We start from the raw sequence: 13,616 nt of genomic DNA on the forward strand, positions 1-13,616 counted from the left end.
AAGCGTCGCACTCATTGTGGATAACTGCTCTGCGCACCCACATAATATGACTGATTTGAAGGCCATCCAACTGTTTTTCCTGCCGCCAAACACAACAAGTGTACTACAACCCTGTGACCAGGGGATTATCCAATCGTTTAAAGTACTCTACAGAATGAGGGTACTAAAACGACTTATTGCCACCATGGACAAGGATGGGAGTGCCGACAGCTACTTAAAAATGAGTGTGTTGGATGCAATGTACACCTCTGCTTCTGCATGGAATGATGTCAAGATGGAGACCATTGCAAAATGCTTTCGCCACGCTGGATTCAAAATCACCCCAACTACTCTGTCTCCAACCGTCGATTTGGACAATGATCTGTCAGTATCAGACGCCGCGCACGATATTGTACCCATCAACGATCGCACCGATATCGACAACCTTTTTGACAGACTGAGAGACATAATGCCTCTGAATATGACGGTCAATGAATATCTGTCAGTGGATGAGAGTTTTACTCCAATAGAGGAGTTGTCAACTTCTGACATAGCACAATGTATAACTGGAGAGAGTTCAGAAATAATAGAAGAGGAAGACACAACAGAAGAAGTCGCCATCATTCCATCAAAAGCAGCACTGCAGGCATTTGAAGTGGTTCGCCAGTTTTGCATGCAGCAAGAAAACGGCATGTCAGTGCTAGGGAGCATCAACGTCCTAGACAATTTCATCAATGACGTTGCCACCAGTACAAAGAAACAGTCAACAATTGACTCTTTTTTCAAACCATGATATAAGAACAAGTGTTTTTTTATATGATAACCTATATTACTCATGCTTTGCCTAAGATCTCGAGATTTGAATGAGTGAACGAATGCGGTGACTTAATGTATGTTAGAATTTGATTCTGATTGTTAATATTTTTAAAATTCATGTTATTTTTTTAATTGTCTGTCTGGAGTGTTGGGTGTGTGTTTGAATTTGTATTTTGTTAGATGGGATAAATAAAACTGGAACAATCCCCTCCCATAACGTATGTACCAAAAAAAAAAAACACACAAAAAAAAAACAGATTCTTAATTGATCAACTATACTTAATGCCCAACAGTCATGTTCAACGATATCACTATCAGGGGAGATAATACAAAGAATAATTATAACCCAATACCCAGAGTAGGCCCGCGTAATTATTTCCCTTGAGTTTATTACATGATCTCTTATAACGAGAATCCTGCTATAACGGATTTTTCGCACCAGTCCCATACATCTCGTTACAACAGGATTCCACTGTATCATCAAGAAGGAAAATATGGGTTTCCCTGTCGGTTAGGCATTGATTTTATTTCTACATCTTGTATTTGTCATAAATAAAAAACAAAACAAAACAAAAACAGACGAGAGTTGATGTTGATCCAAAGAAACTGCTGATGTAACTCCAGATACTGTTGCTTGAATAGTTGCCTTTTTCTTTCACAATGGCAGTGCTAAAATAAAAAAAAAAGAAAAGAAAGAAATGATTCTCTTAGCAAAAACAAAACAAAGCAAAACAAAATCAAACCAACTACAAGATAGATGGATAGATAGATAGATAGATAGATAGATAGATAGATAGAAAGACAGATAGATAGATAGGTAGATAGATAGAAAGAAAGACAGGGGGGTGGGGAATTGAGAGAGAGAGAGAGAGAAGGGGGGCGGGGGGGGGGGGTTGAGGGAGGGCGAGTAAACAGCCGGGTGATAGCTGGGTCTATATGTATATGAATGGATAAATACATGGATGAGTGGACACAATGAGAGATAGCTAGGAAGGTAGATAACTATGAATTGGTAGATAATCAGTTGATAGACAGATAGATTAGATAGATTAGATAGGTAGGTAGGTTGGTAGAGTTATAGTAGTATGAACAATAGTAGTAGTAGTAATAGTAGTTGTAGAAGTAATAGTAGAAGTAGCAGTAGTAGTAGTAGTAGAAGTAGCAGTGGCACTAGTAGTAGTAGTAGTAGTAGTAGTAGTAGTAGTAGTAGTAGTAGTAGTAGCAGTAGAAGTAGCAGTGGCAGTAGTAGTGGGAGTAGCAGTAGTAGCAGTGGCAGTAGTAGCAGTGGCAGTAGTAGTAGAAGTAGCAGTGGCAGTAGTAGTAGAAGTAGCAGTAGTAGTAGTAGTAGAAGTAGCAGTGGCAGTAGTAGTAGTAGTAGCAGTAGAAGTAGCAGTGGCAGTAGTAGTAGTGGGAGTAGTAGTAGTAGCAGTGGCAGTAGTAGTAGAAGTAGCAGTAGCAGTAGTAGTAGTAGTAGAAGTAGCAGTGGCAGTAGTAGTAGTAGTAGAAGTAGCAGTGGCAGTAGTAAGAGCGGTAGTGGTTATGAATATGGGTGACGTTGACATCTAAAAGGCTCAAAGATAGTATTGACTAAGAGGTTGTTGCACAGCGGGAGAAGAAGTGGAGGTTATTGGTGGTAAATCCTGGTGTTGAGTCAGCGTTCCCAACGACTTGATCAGGTGAGTTTCCCTACGTCAACGGGCTGAAGTGTCCGAATGGCAAAACTAAGCACACACACACGCACACACTGTACATCGCAGTGGTCTGGCATATTGAAGTGTCTGGCCACTGCTGTGTCTGCACAGTTCGATATGTCGCGCAAGTGATGCACGAATCTGTCACCCAGCCTCTCTCCGATCTCACCAACGTAAGCAATCCCACACAGGGAGCACGTAATCGCATAGACTAGATTACGGTCAGTGCAAGTAAACGGCTGCCTGATGTCCCAAATCTTGTCTGGAAAGCTGACTCTCACAAGTCTTGCATCGGGATCGCATGATATAATGTAAAAAAAACTTGTCACAGGGCACAGGAATATCCCGAAAGGGTTCTGCATAAGGCTGTCCGGAAGGACGAGTTTTCTGGCCAAATTTTAAAATATGTGTTTTATCAGAGTACAGCAGACCAGGTCAAGCAATCCCTTAGTTAAAAGTACAAAGTTACTCTGCACCAGACTTAATAATATTCCCCCAAGTTCACGAGTAGACAATAAACGTGTCTATCAAACACAGAAAATATGCAGATATTATTATCATTATTATAATCTATGATTATCTTTGTTGATGGTTAGTGTTATTACCTGTCAGGAAAAAAGTTTAATCATTTTACATTCGGTGCCATTTACAAATTTACCTTACTCTAAAAATAAAACAAATATAACATTAAACAATTTTGCCAGAAATCTCATTCTTTAAATAACGATCGATTAAAATGAATCTCGTCGTGTCAAAAACTCTCAAACCTGGGACTTCGAAAAGTTCCAGATTTGAGAGGAGTTGCCAAGATGAGGGTCTTAATAATCGATCGATGTTTGAAGGACGAGTTTTCTGGCCAAAATTTTAAATATGTTTTTAGAGTAAGGCAGAGATCTACCGTAAATGAACAGAACAGCTTTTAATATAATGACAACGCAGATGTTACTGCATTGAGTCAGATATCCAGGTCACAGCCAACTAGCTACAACAGATCTAATAGAATTGATGGTTCGCCCGTTACTAAGCATTAACCAATCAGAATATTTCCTACTGCTTACTCCGTTTCGACCCCTTGACTATTTATTTCCTGTATGAAAAGGCCCGAGATACCCTTAGTACAAGTCAAACACACAAAAAGGTCAGGCCTAGTTAGTGAATAGTTCTCACAATATTTTGACACACTGATAAATGAAATGCATCATAAAAACCTGACGACATAATGTATTCTTTTTCAATCATCCGTGTTAAAATTGTGGACGATTCTCAAGATCTGTGGGCTGTTTACTCCGGGTGATAGGCAAGGACTGAAGGTGGCTATGAGTCTTCGTTTCACGGTCAGCGGTTGATTTCGGGACCAAAATATACTTTATTTTAAAATTTCGAGTCCAAAATAAAACAACTTAAATGTTTATTCGACAAGTTTCTATAAAATATACGATAAATGATGTCATTTTCAAAAGTGTATGTACTTATGTGGATTGAAGAACGGAAGGCTTATACTATAAGATATAATAGTTAAAAAGGCATCCATGTCAATAGCTTGACAGACATAGCAACAAGAGGTCACAGAGGAACCATCAATTCTAAAGAACTCCGGGGCCTGAAAGAATTTGACAAACTGGGAGCTATAAATCTGTCAATATGTGAAATATATGTTTTCTGGGTAAGTTTCATAAAGGTTTAGGATTGAATAATATTTTGAAAGTAGATTTAATGACAGTAACTTGATTAGGGATAATTCATTAAATAAGTAATGTTGAGTTAAGAGCCTTTTCCAAGGACTCAGCTATGTGCCACTCAGAACGGATCCAAACCCTGGACCTTTCGGTATGTAAGGCGATATATCAACGCTGTTAACAGCCAGGTACTCATTTTACATCTGAGTACGGTGAGAGAATGTGAGTAAAGAGCCTTTTCCAAGGACTCAACTATGTGCCGATCCGAAAGAGAGTGTCATACTACAAGACCACATTAGCCGCACTAAATTTGGAATTGCAACTTGAAGTCCAATGTCAAAGATCGGATTTAACTCATAGTAATACCGTGAGGACAACTTTGGACAAACTGGGTGATGTCTGTTGACATCAGACATCTTGTTTGATGGATTATCTATATTCCTGTTGACATCAGACATCTTGTTTGATGGATTATCTATATTCCTGTTGACATCAGACATCTTGTTTGATGGATTATCTATATTCCTGTTGACATCAGACATCTTGTTTGATGGATTGTCTATATTCCTTCATGGAATGCCGAGGTGACGGACACAATGGTCCCATGGCGGAAGGGCTTATATGCCATATTGTTAAGAAAACAACGATTGTCACACATATTTGTAGTAGCAATGACTATGAAAAATGTTTTTTTCTCTATTTGAGGAAAATTTTGGTCTAAAATCCAAGCCCTATCTCCACTGAGTAAAAATGTTTTTGAATTTTGAAAATCCATTCATAAATAAACAAGTTATACAGTTTTAAAGGTGTCATTTATTTGGATGACCCGCAAAGAGGAAAAAAACGCGAAAATATGGGACGCTTTTTCAGAATTTTTTTTTCGACCTTTCGTTGTATCTTGCGTAATAAGTGGATTAAAAGATTGAAACTTGAAGAGCAAATTAGGATGGTGTTTTATTAAATACGGGAAAAGTACTCGTCATATTCATATGAAATTTTACAACCAAAAAGAAGAAATGTTCATGTATTACCTTGTCAGCGACAAAACCTCCACGCCCGGTAGTTTTAGAAATATTTTACTCCAAAGAGTAAAAATCTATTTTTAACGGTCTTCTGGTAATCGCACGAGTTTTGTCGCTTGACATAATCTAAAATGACCTTTTTTCTAACTGTGTGCCAACTTTCAGTCATATTCATCGATAAACAGCGTCGTAATTAATTTTTTAAAATAGCATATACGAAACGGCTTCGTCCCATATTTTGACGCGAATTCGGGCACTTCGTGAGCGAAAAAGAGGCCCAAAGATTTGTGCGGGATAGTCATTGCTAATTTGTAGAGAAATTTGCGAAAAAGCTGCTGTCCAATATTTTTGCTACCTATTGTATGTACATATATAGAGTATGCATAAATGTCAGTCTGATTAGAGTTGAACATGTGATATGTTGTATCAATTGAGTTTGTTTGTAGTTGGTTTGATTTTGTTTTGCTTTGTTTTGTTTTTGCTAATGGAATCATTTCTTTCTTATTTTTCTTTAGCACTGCCATTGTGAAAGAAAAAGGCAACTATTCAAGCAACGATATCTGGAGTTACTACATCAGCAGTTTCTTTGGATCAACATCACCTCTCGTCTGTTTTTTTTTTTTTTTTTTTTTTTTTTATTTATGACAAATACAAGATGTAGAAATAAAATCAATGCCTAACCGACAGGGAAACCCATATTTTCCTTCTTGATGATACAACCTTTTTTGTCATGTAAGCTGTTTGTTTTGGGGGGTTTTCTTTTATTTTTTGTTTGTTTTAAAGGCATTTGACTGTTTCCTTCCCAGTCAAGGACTCCGGCTCGGAGACTAAGACAAGAAAACAACTTGGAAAACAGATAAAGGGGGGGGGTAGAAGACAAACCAAGTGACCTCCTGCCCACCTCGAAGGTCAAAAGACTCCACCCAGCTGCTAGAACTCGTGGACTGTAAATAGAAGAATGAACAAGAATGAATACAACAGCTTGAACTATGAACACAATACCAAACATAGAACGTTTCGGACCCAAAACCCTTCTTCAGACAATAACAAAAACAATGAGAATATTAATACAACATTTAAATTTCAGATCAAATGACAGACAAGCATTTGGCTAGTACGACAGCTAAATTCAAACACAATGACGACTTGTTATATAACTTGAACAAATTGAACATTTGTATGGCACAATATCCACTAAACGAACTTAAAACACTTCACAAGGGGTCCCAAGGCAACAGCAACATTTAACATGTAGGACGAGACTTGACTCTTGTAAGGAACTCCAACTATTAGTATTAGTCAGAATTGACAGCCATGCAAGAACCATTTGGTTGAAGTCCAAGTGAAAACAGTCATATCCTACATGTTTTGTCTTTTCATTATTTATAAATTTACCAATTCTAATCTCTCCCATTTGTTATTTTCTCTCATTAAATACTCAGTCTCTCCTTTACTTGAGAATTTTCCTATGCCAAACACGGATGTCCTTTGCTAAACACAAAAAAAGCCTGAAATTTTTATATTGAGAGCAAAAAAAATAAATTTTGCGCAAAGCTTCTCTTCATCAAATGGTGATCAAAGACCCGATGGAATTGATCCCAGGCTTCATGAATGGCAATCGAAAATGGTGGGTCACCTCAAACCGACTACCGACAGGCCACGACAGGACTGCTACAAACATGCATCAATGGGGTCTGAGGGAGTCAGCCACTGTCCCCTGTGTCAGGGAACACCCGAGACAGCAGACCACATAATCTTACTCTGCCCTGTGACGAGATTGGCAGGAGACTTTGAGGCTGCCCTCAACTGCAGTGACGAATTTAAAGACTGGCTGGAGACTTCCAGTGTGAAGATGTAGCCATTACTGCTACGACTACATCAGCCTGACATTTATAAAAAGGATAAAAATTCATCTAGCTCCCCCTTAGATGCTGCCTTTAAACTAATAATTTCATCTTGAAACTAAAAAACAAAGGTCAAAGGTCATCCCTGGTCAATTTTACCTGTTTTCTCTTCTAGATAAACGGGCTCCAAAGTCAAGACTGTTTGAGACACCAACATCTGCCGATCTCTGTCTTTCTTTTGTTGTGACTGAGTCAGCTCTGGTATGAATTGAGATCAAGAAATAAGACGACTTCTTTCAAATCTCTATCATAAACATCAAGGACAGATAATACTTAGAAAAATATATATTTAACAAGAAAAAGAAACTTTTGTTGAAAATGTCTAGGGCTCCCCGGGAGATCACTAGATAAACCAATTGAGTCATGAACAAAGCCGGAGTTTGTTTTTTTTCATTCTATCCAGCTATATGATGGGCCAACATCCATTCAAAGGGTAACATATAATTGTCACTTTTTGTTTAAATCTAGAGAAGTTAGGTTTAAAAATTTGGAAGGGGGGGGGGGGGGGGGGGAGGTGCTAAGCGGAACATTTCAATCTAAATTTTTATTTTTTAACTTATTGTAATTCCTCTGGCACTGTAAGACAAACAATATGACAAAACTTCAAATGAAAACATAAATGAACGAACATTGGGTGACAATAGAATAAAGAACAAATTTTTAAAGTACTCAACCAATTTTCGTATGTCTTCCATTTCATCTTAAACCTCGTAGTGAATGAGTATAATGACAATTCCATATAGAGTAGTATAGCAGCCAAAACTTCTCGAGGAGCAAAAATTGAACATTCCGATGAGACCCATCACTCGACTCAGCACAAATTCATAACCATAATGGTTATTAATTAATCTTCTACTAGAAGTTCGAGGTGCTTATATAAATAATTACATGAACCACAGCCCACATCACAGCTTAATGAATGCCCACCAATAAATGAAGGCTGGATTTCCAAAACTCAAGTCGATTTCTCTACTTTTTGAGATTTTCCATTCATGAAATAAATTGAAACGTAAATTTTATATTAAGCATCAAGTGGCACAAGAATTTCCCTAGATTTGTGTGAACTTGGAGTTTAAACACGATAAATGAATAGACCGGATGAGAAATTTTAGGGGAAATAATCCTCAATATCTCAAAATTTGAAAAACAGAGTTGGAGAGTTTTGTAAAACCACTCTTTAAATATAGTCCAGTCGTTTACTGAGGGTTTCACTGCTACTTCAGAAAATCTGATGTAAATTTAATTTCACATTAAGGGGTGGAGTCTGATTTGACGATAAGAACGCGAGCCAACATGTCTGTACTTAGTGATCCTCTGAAATGGGTTTTGTTCTTCCTCACTTGAGTAAACACACGGTCACATTCACAATTTGAGTGAGGGATGGTCAGTATCTGTATCTGTATGGTTGGCGCTGAAGAAACCAATGGTCTGGTTGTATTTCAGCGGCATCCTCATTGGGCGCGGGTCCATGTCAGTCGGGCCTTGAAATCGTTTAGGTGTGGTGCCATGATGACCAGTTCATCCAGCCCATTCCACTCCGAGATAGTTCTAATGAAGAAAGAATTTCTGTAGTTTTGTGTTCTTGTCTGTGGGATTTTGAAGCAGTTCGAATTGATTGTGGCGTATCTGTCAATGGGGTTTTCGGTTATGTGGTCCAGTAGTCCTAGCATGAAGCAACCAAGCCTTGGAAACTTCAAAACCCCAAGAGATTCAACTGAGTGCAAACCACTGCTGAATTGAGGAAAGCTGAAGGAATTCCCGGTCAAAGTTTTCAGTGCTATAGATGTTGAATTCAAACTCCTGTATGTCCATGGCAGTATCAACATTTTCTTCATCCTTTACTTTACAAAGACAAAAACAATAAACTTTCTGATAAAAAAATCTTACTGAGCTGAATGATACAACAACTCTTCTTGCATACACCCCCCCCCCCCCCCCCCCCCCCCCCCACATCTCAATTGCTTCAAGATTTAATTTTCTAAAGGGAAGTTGGCTATTATATGGTCAAATGCCTTCACATAATAATAGTTCCTGAGACACTTATAAAACAGCAGTAAGTCAATTCAATCAATGTGTTGCTGCCAACACACATAGATCAACTTTCTCCTTGTGTAGAATGTGTACCTATAGTCTTATACCTAACATCTTTGCCATCACTAACAGCTGGCCTTGAGCAAGTCACCTCGCCCTAGCTCAATGTGCGGTGCTGCACTGCGGCTGACGCGTGGGTTATTCCAGTCTTCCCTTGGAATAGACCCTAGAAACAAATTTCCCCTGGGGGATAAATAAAGGGAATTTTATTTATTATTTTAAAAAATTTAATTAGCAGGTCGAAAAGTAACAGTTACGATTTCATCGAGGCATTTGGTCACTATAAATTAGTAATCATGAGATACAATCACTCTTTCTCTACACATGTCATCGTGTCTTCACACACAATATTGAATGTAATGAAGATGAGAGGAAAAAAATGTAAGCCAACTACTTCATCACTTTTGTCACCACTCCCACAATACAGCTGTACTCTGAAGAAATAATAAATATTTAAAATTTTTGGCCAGAAACTCGTCCTTCAAATATCAATCAATGAAGATGATTTCGTGAAATCCCAGGTTTAAGAGTTTTTGGCAAGATGTGGGTCATTTTAATTGATTGATATTTGAAGAACTAGTTTTCTGCAGTTTTCTGTGTGGCTATGTGGTCTGGTCGGTATGACACTCGCTTTGGATTGGAAGGTCCTGGGTTAGAGCATTGCTCAGCATCTCTCACCGTACCTGGCCGTAACAACGTTGTCTCTGTCTGACCAAATTGTAATATCGCCTAACAGATGTCATGTCTCAATTTATATGTTACATGTCGCAGTTGGTCAGGGACCTCTTTTAAAGCGCTATGAGCACAATTAGTGCATATCGCGCTTTATAAAAGCTCACATTTTGTTTTGTTTTTTCTTTATGGTCTACGTTTTAAATACATGATTTTTCAGAGTAAAGCAGAATATCCACGGATTTATCCGTGATACGTCTTCCAAATTACAACAGGATCGGATATACAGAATCTGTTAAATGGAATGCTACTCAATTCGATTGATTTCAACATGACTGTACTGTACTGTTTCCATTTAACAGCTTTGACAGTGCTATATATTGAATAAAATGTTAAATGATATACGTACCATCTCCGTCCTTGTATTCAACAAAAAAGTCTGATCCCATAGTTTCAGAAATTTTCCCAGCATACAGCATATTATCCAATTTCACCACTGGTTTATCTGTCCACATTCCCTGAAATTTAAGTCAATGATTAATGAAAAGCGAACAAACGTCTGTGTTGTGTCCTGTGTGTCAAATGGTAGGACAAATCAAAACCACAGATTGGTGGAAATGAGCAAGTCAAGACAAGAACTCCATGAGGAAGACATGTAAATGGCGCTTGCTCGAAGCTCAAAGAAATAAATAGCAATGTAATATTGAATGTGAGCTGCAATTTAATATACGAAAACATAAAATGGACATTTTGGACTTCCCCTTCATCAACAAAACAGGATGATGACAGGTGTTTCATTCATCCAAAAGGGAAACCTGAAACATCCATTTTATCTGTTTTCGTATATTAAATTGAAGCTTACATTCACTTTCACATTGTTATTTATGAGGAAGAAATGGAAACGCGGTGACCGTTTTGGAAATAAATAAGTGACAACATCATCAACAATTCCTTGACCAAAATTTCTTCTTCCTTTTAAATCTGTAATTTCAATTCTGAAGATTTCACAGACCACATAATTTTACTTTGATTGAAGATGTGAGATTATTCCAGTGTCTCCACGTTGATGGGATACACGAGTACAAGTGGGCGTCCACTCTTGAGAAGGGAACCAAAACAAGGATCCCAAAATGCTGGACATCCAAAACAAACATGGAAGCTTTCACTGCTTGAATGTATCGCCCAACAAGGAGGCAGCAAAGGATAGATCAGTGTTGCCGACAACTCTAATAAGCCGTACACTAAAAAGCATATTTTTCACATTTTGGCCAGAAAACTTCGCCTTCAAATATCACAGATTAAAGACGACTCCTGAAAATTCAAAGAGACTTTTTGAGGTAGAAATTTTAGGGCCAAAATGAAAGAATGTAATTGAACTTTATGTATTATAAATATCTAAGAATAAATTTATCAAGTGGAGCCAGTAACAGTAACATGAAAAGACAAAACTACTTACAGCAACCTGAAGATAAAGATCTTTTTTGGCCACCCTAAGATTTGCTCCAGGCGGCAACTCCATCATCATGACAACATCCTGAAGAGAATTGTTCAAAATTGAAATATTTAACAGAAAAAGAAAGAGAACTTTAAGAATTTATATAAGTGCATAAATGAAAACAATTCCACACAATAAACCCAACATTGGTCCATCATGAAAGTCTTGTTGCGTGTTTTAATAATAGGTTTAGATCACCACAGTCTGAGGTCAAAACCACATACAGTCTTTGCTGCTTGAGGTACGGATTCCAGAAAATAATCCAGACAAAATGCTGGGAAAGAAGGTTTTCGTTCGCTTATATTTGTATGCCATGATTTCATGTTATTTTATTCTCAAGATTTTATTGTAAAGTGCAAAGAGCCCTTCACCGGGAATATGATCTATATAAGTATAAGCACAATGTATTATTAATTTATTATTTTTAATATTTTAATAAATTTTAAAATCAAATTATAATTCTATTATACATGTCAATATTCACAATGCACATAATATGAGCTACCCTTTATCATATCCCAAATGTAATTGAGACTAATCAAATATAACATGCTTTTGTCAAATTAATTCATCAAATTTTTAATATGTGTATTTTTTGGGTGCATGTTTTTAAAAACGAAGTGGCAATTCGGATTTGAGTCTGAATAGTCTCCCGTGGCTATTCGGACTCAAATTCCAATTGCATGCACAGTGAAACACAGTGCGATAGCGGGCAGAGGGCGGAACTGATAAAGCAAAAGAAGAAGAGTTCAGAAGAAATTCTGTTTTGCTCATATTCATATCTGACTGACTCAGCTCATACCCCCTGCTTTGGACTGTAGAAGGAATCTTGCCTGTCTAACACTATCAGAAAAAAAATTGTCCTGATTTAGACCACAGTTACTTGAATTGACTCGTGTTACTATTGAAGAATTTTAACTCTTTTTTCTTTTTAATTTCAAACTGGACTTCCAATTGATCCATGATTTTCTTGTTAAATAATTGTTATTTTGATTTGCATCAATTCTATGCAATTATCAATATTTAAATTATACTATCACGGAAGATTATTCAGACTGAATCCAAATAATCTATTGAAATTTGAGTTTGAATAGCCGCAGCCTTTACATAAATATGCAATTTCTATATTTTTAGAATTGGCAGTGTCTACGTACACGGTAACCAGGCATCTAGCATCTACGTACACGGTAACTCCTGTAACTGGTTTGCCACTACAATTCAAGTAATGGATGGACCTCGCTCAGTGTGTGTGTGTGTGTGTGTGTGTGTGTGTGTTATTTTAAAAAATCAAACAATACAATATAACCCATTAAAGGCGAGATTCAAGGTTACCATGTATGTTACTGTTACCGTGTACGTAGATCCTGAGGCTAGGTGCCCGGTTAGTAACGAAAATAATGATACCAAAATATCTGCGATTTTCCTCTTTAAAACGAAGTTATGCATCTTTAATTGAACCCCCCTAAAACTTAGTAAAAGCGAACAGCAATTTCCAGTCATAACTTTCTTATGGGCGAGTTGGGTCACAATTTGACTCCTACTGCTGCTGCTCACTAAACTGCCTAAAGTTATTCGTGGATAGCTCATACGGTAGAGTCGCGCTCTCAACCGCCAGGCGGAGTTGTCGTACCAATAAGGTCGCAGGTTCAAACCCCATCACCGCCGCGGAATTTTTTTTTATTCTCTATTGTCTTCTGGCACTTTTCTACTCACTACATCTCCTAAAGTTACCGTGTAATTAGACACTCCGTTTAGAATTTGGTCCTCTTTTCCCAACATTTTTTACAAATTTGGAGCTTTTTTCGCCCCTTTTTTGTTGTTGGTTTTTTTCTTTTCTTTTCTTTTATTATTATTATTTTAAATATTTTCTTTTGTCTTTTGTTGGTTTTTTTTTCTTCAGTTTTTCAGGATAAAAAAAATGGTTGGATCTCACACAACAAAAAATATCTTTTTGAATTTGAGAACATAAAAAAATTGGCTGCTATTTTATCTTAACCAACATAAAACAAAACATCTGGCCAACAACAAAAAATCGAGTCCACTCGGGCAGGGACCATTTTTTTAACGAAGGTACCTGAACCTTACCTCCCATTCTCCCTCGTCGGTGTTTTCTTTTTCGGAAGACATGAGATGAAATCTATAATTAAAATGGCAACTGCAGCGTTGCTAAAAGTCATACCAAAGTCGGCTCTTAATTGGTAGCATCATCATAGATGAAAGAAAACCTTGGAATTTAGAAAACGAAAATGAAAGTAAAGGACCGAAAGACT

General features: G+C 37.4%; 1 protein-coding gene across 1 annotated transcript; it reads right to left on the minus strand.

Moving 5' to 3' along the window:
- Window positions 1-1,300: 1,300 nt before the first annotated feature.
- Window positions 1,301-13,616, minus strand: LOC144971681 (uncharacterized). Its single transcript, XM_078912757.1, has 5 exons — window positions 13,432-13,616; window positions 11,308-11,385; window positions 10,261-10,369; window positions 7,188-7,286; window positions 1,301-1,464 (listed from the first exon to the last, which is right to left on the minus strand). The coding sequence occupies exons 1-5, from the start codon at window positions 13,471-13,473 to the stop codon at window positions 1,451-1,453; spliced, it is 342 nt and encodes a 113-aa protein (XP_078768883.1). The 5' UTR covers window positions 13,474-13,616; the 3' UTR covers window positions 1,301-1,450.

This window comes from Berghia stephanieae, chromosome 1 (genome assembly GCF_034508935.2).
Source record: "Berghia stephanieae isolate SIO BIC M18660-M18661 chromosome 1, UCSD_Bste_1.3, whole genome shotgun sequence".
In the NCBI taxonomy this organism is placed as follows: domain Eukaryota; kingdom Metazoa; phylum Mollusca; class Gastropoda; order Nudibranchia; family Aeolidiidae; genus Berghia; species Berghia stephanieae.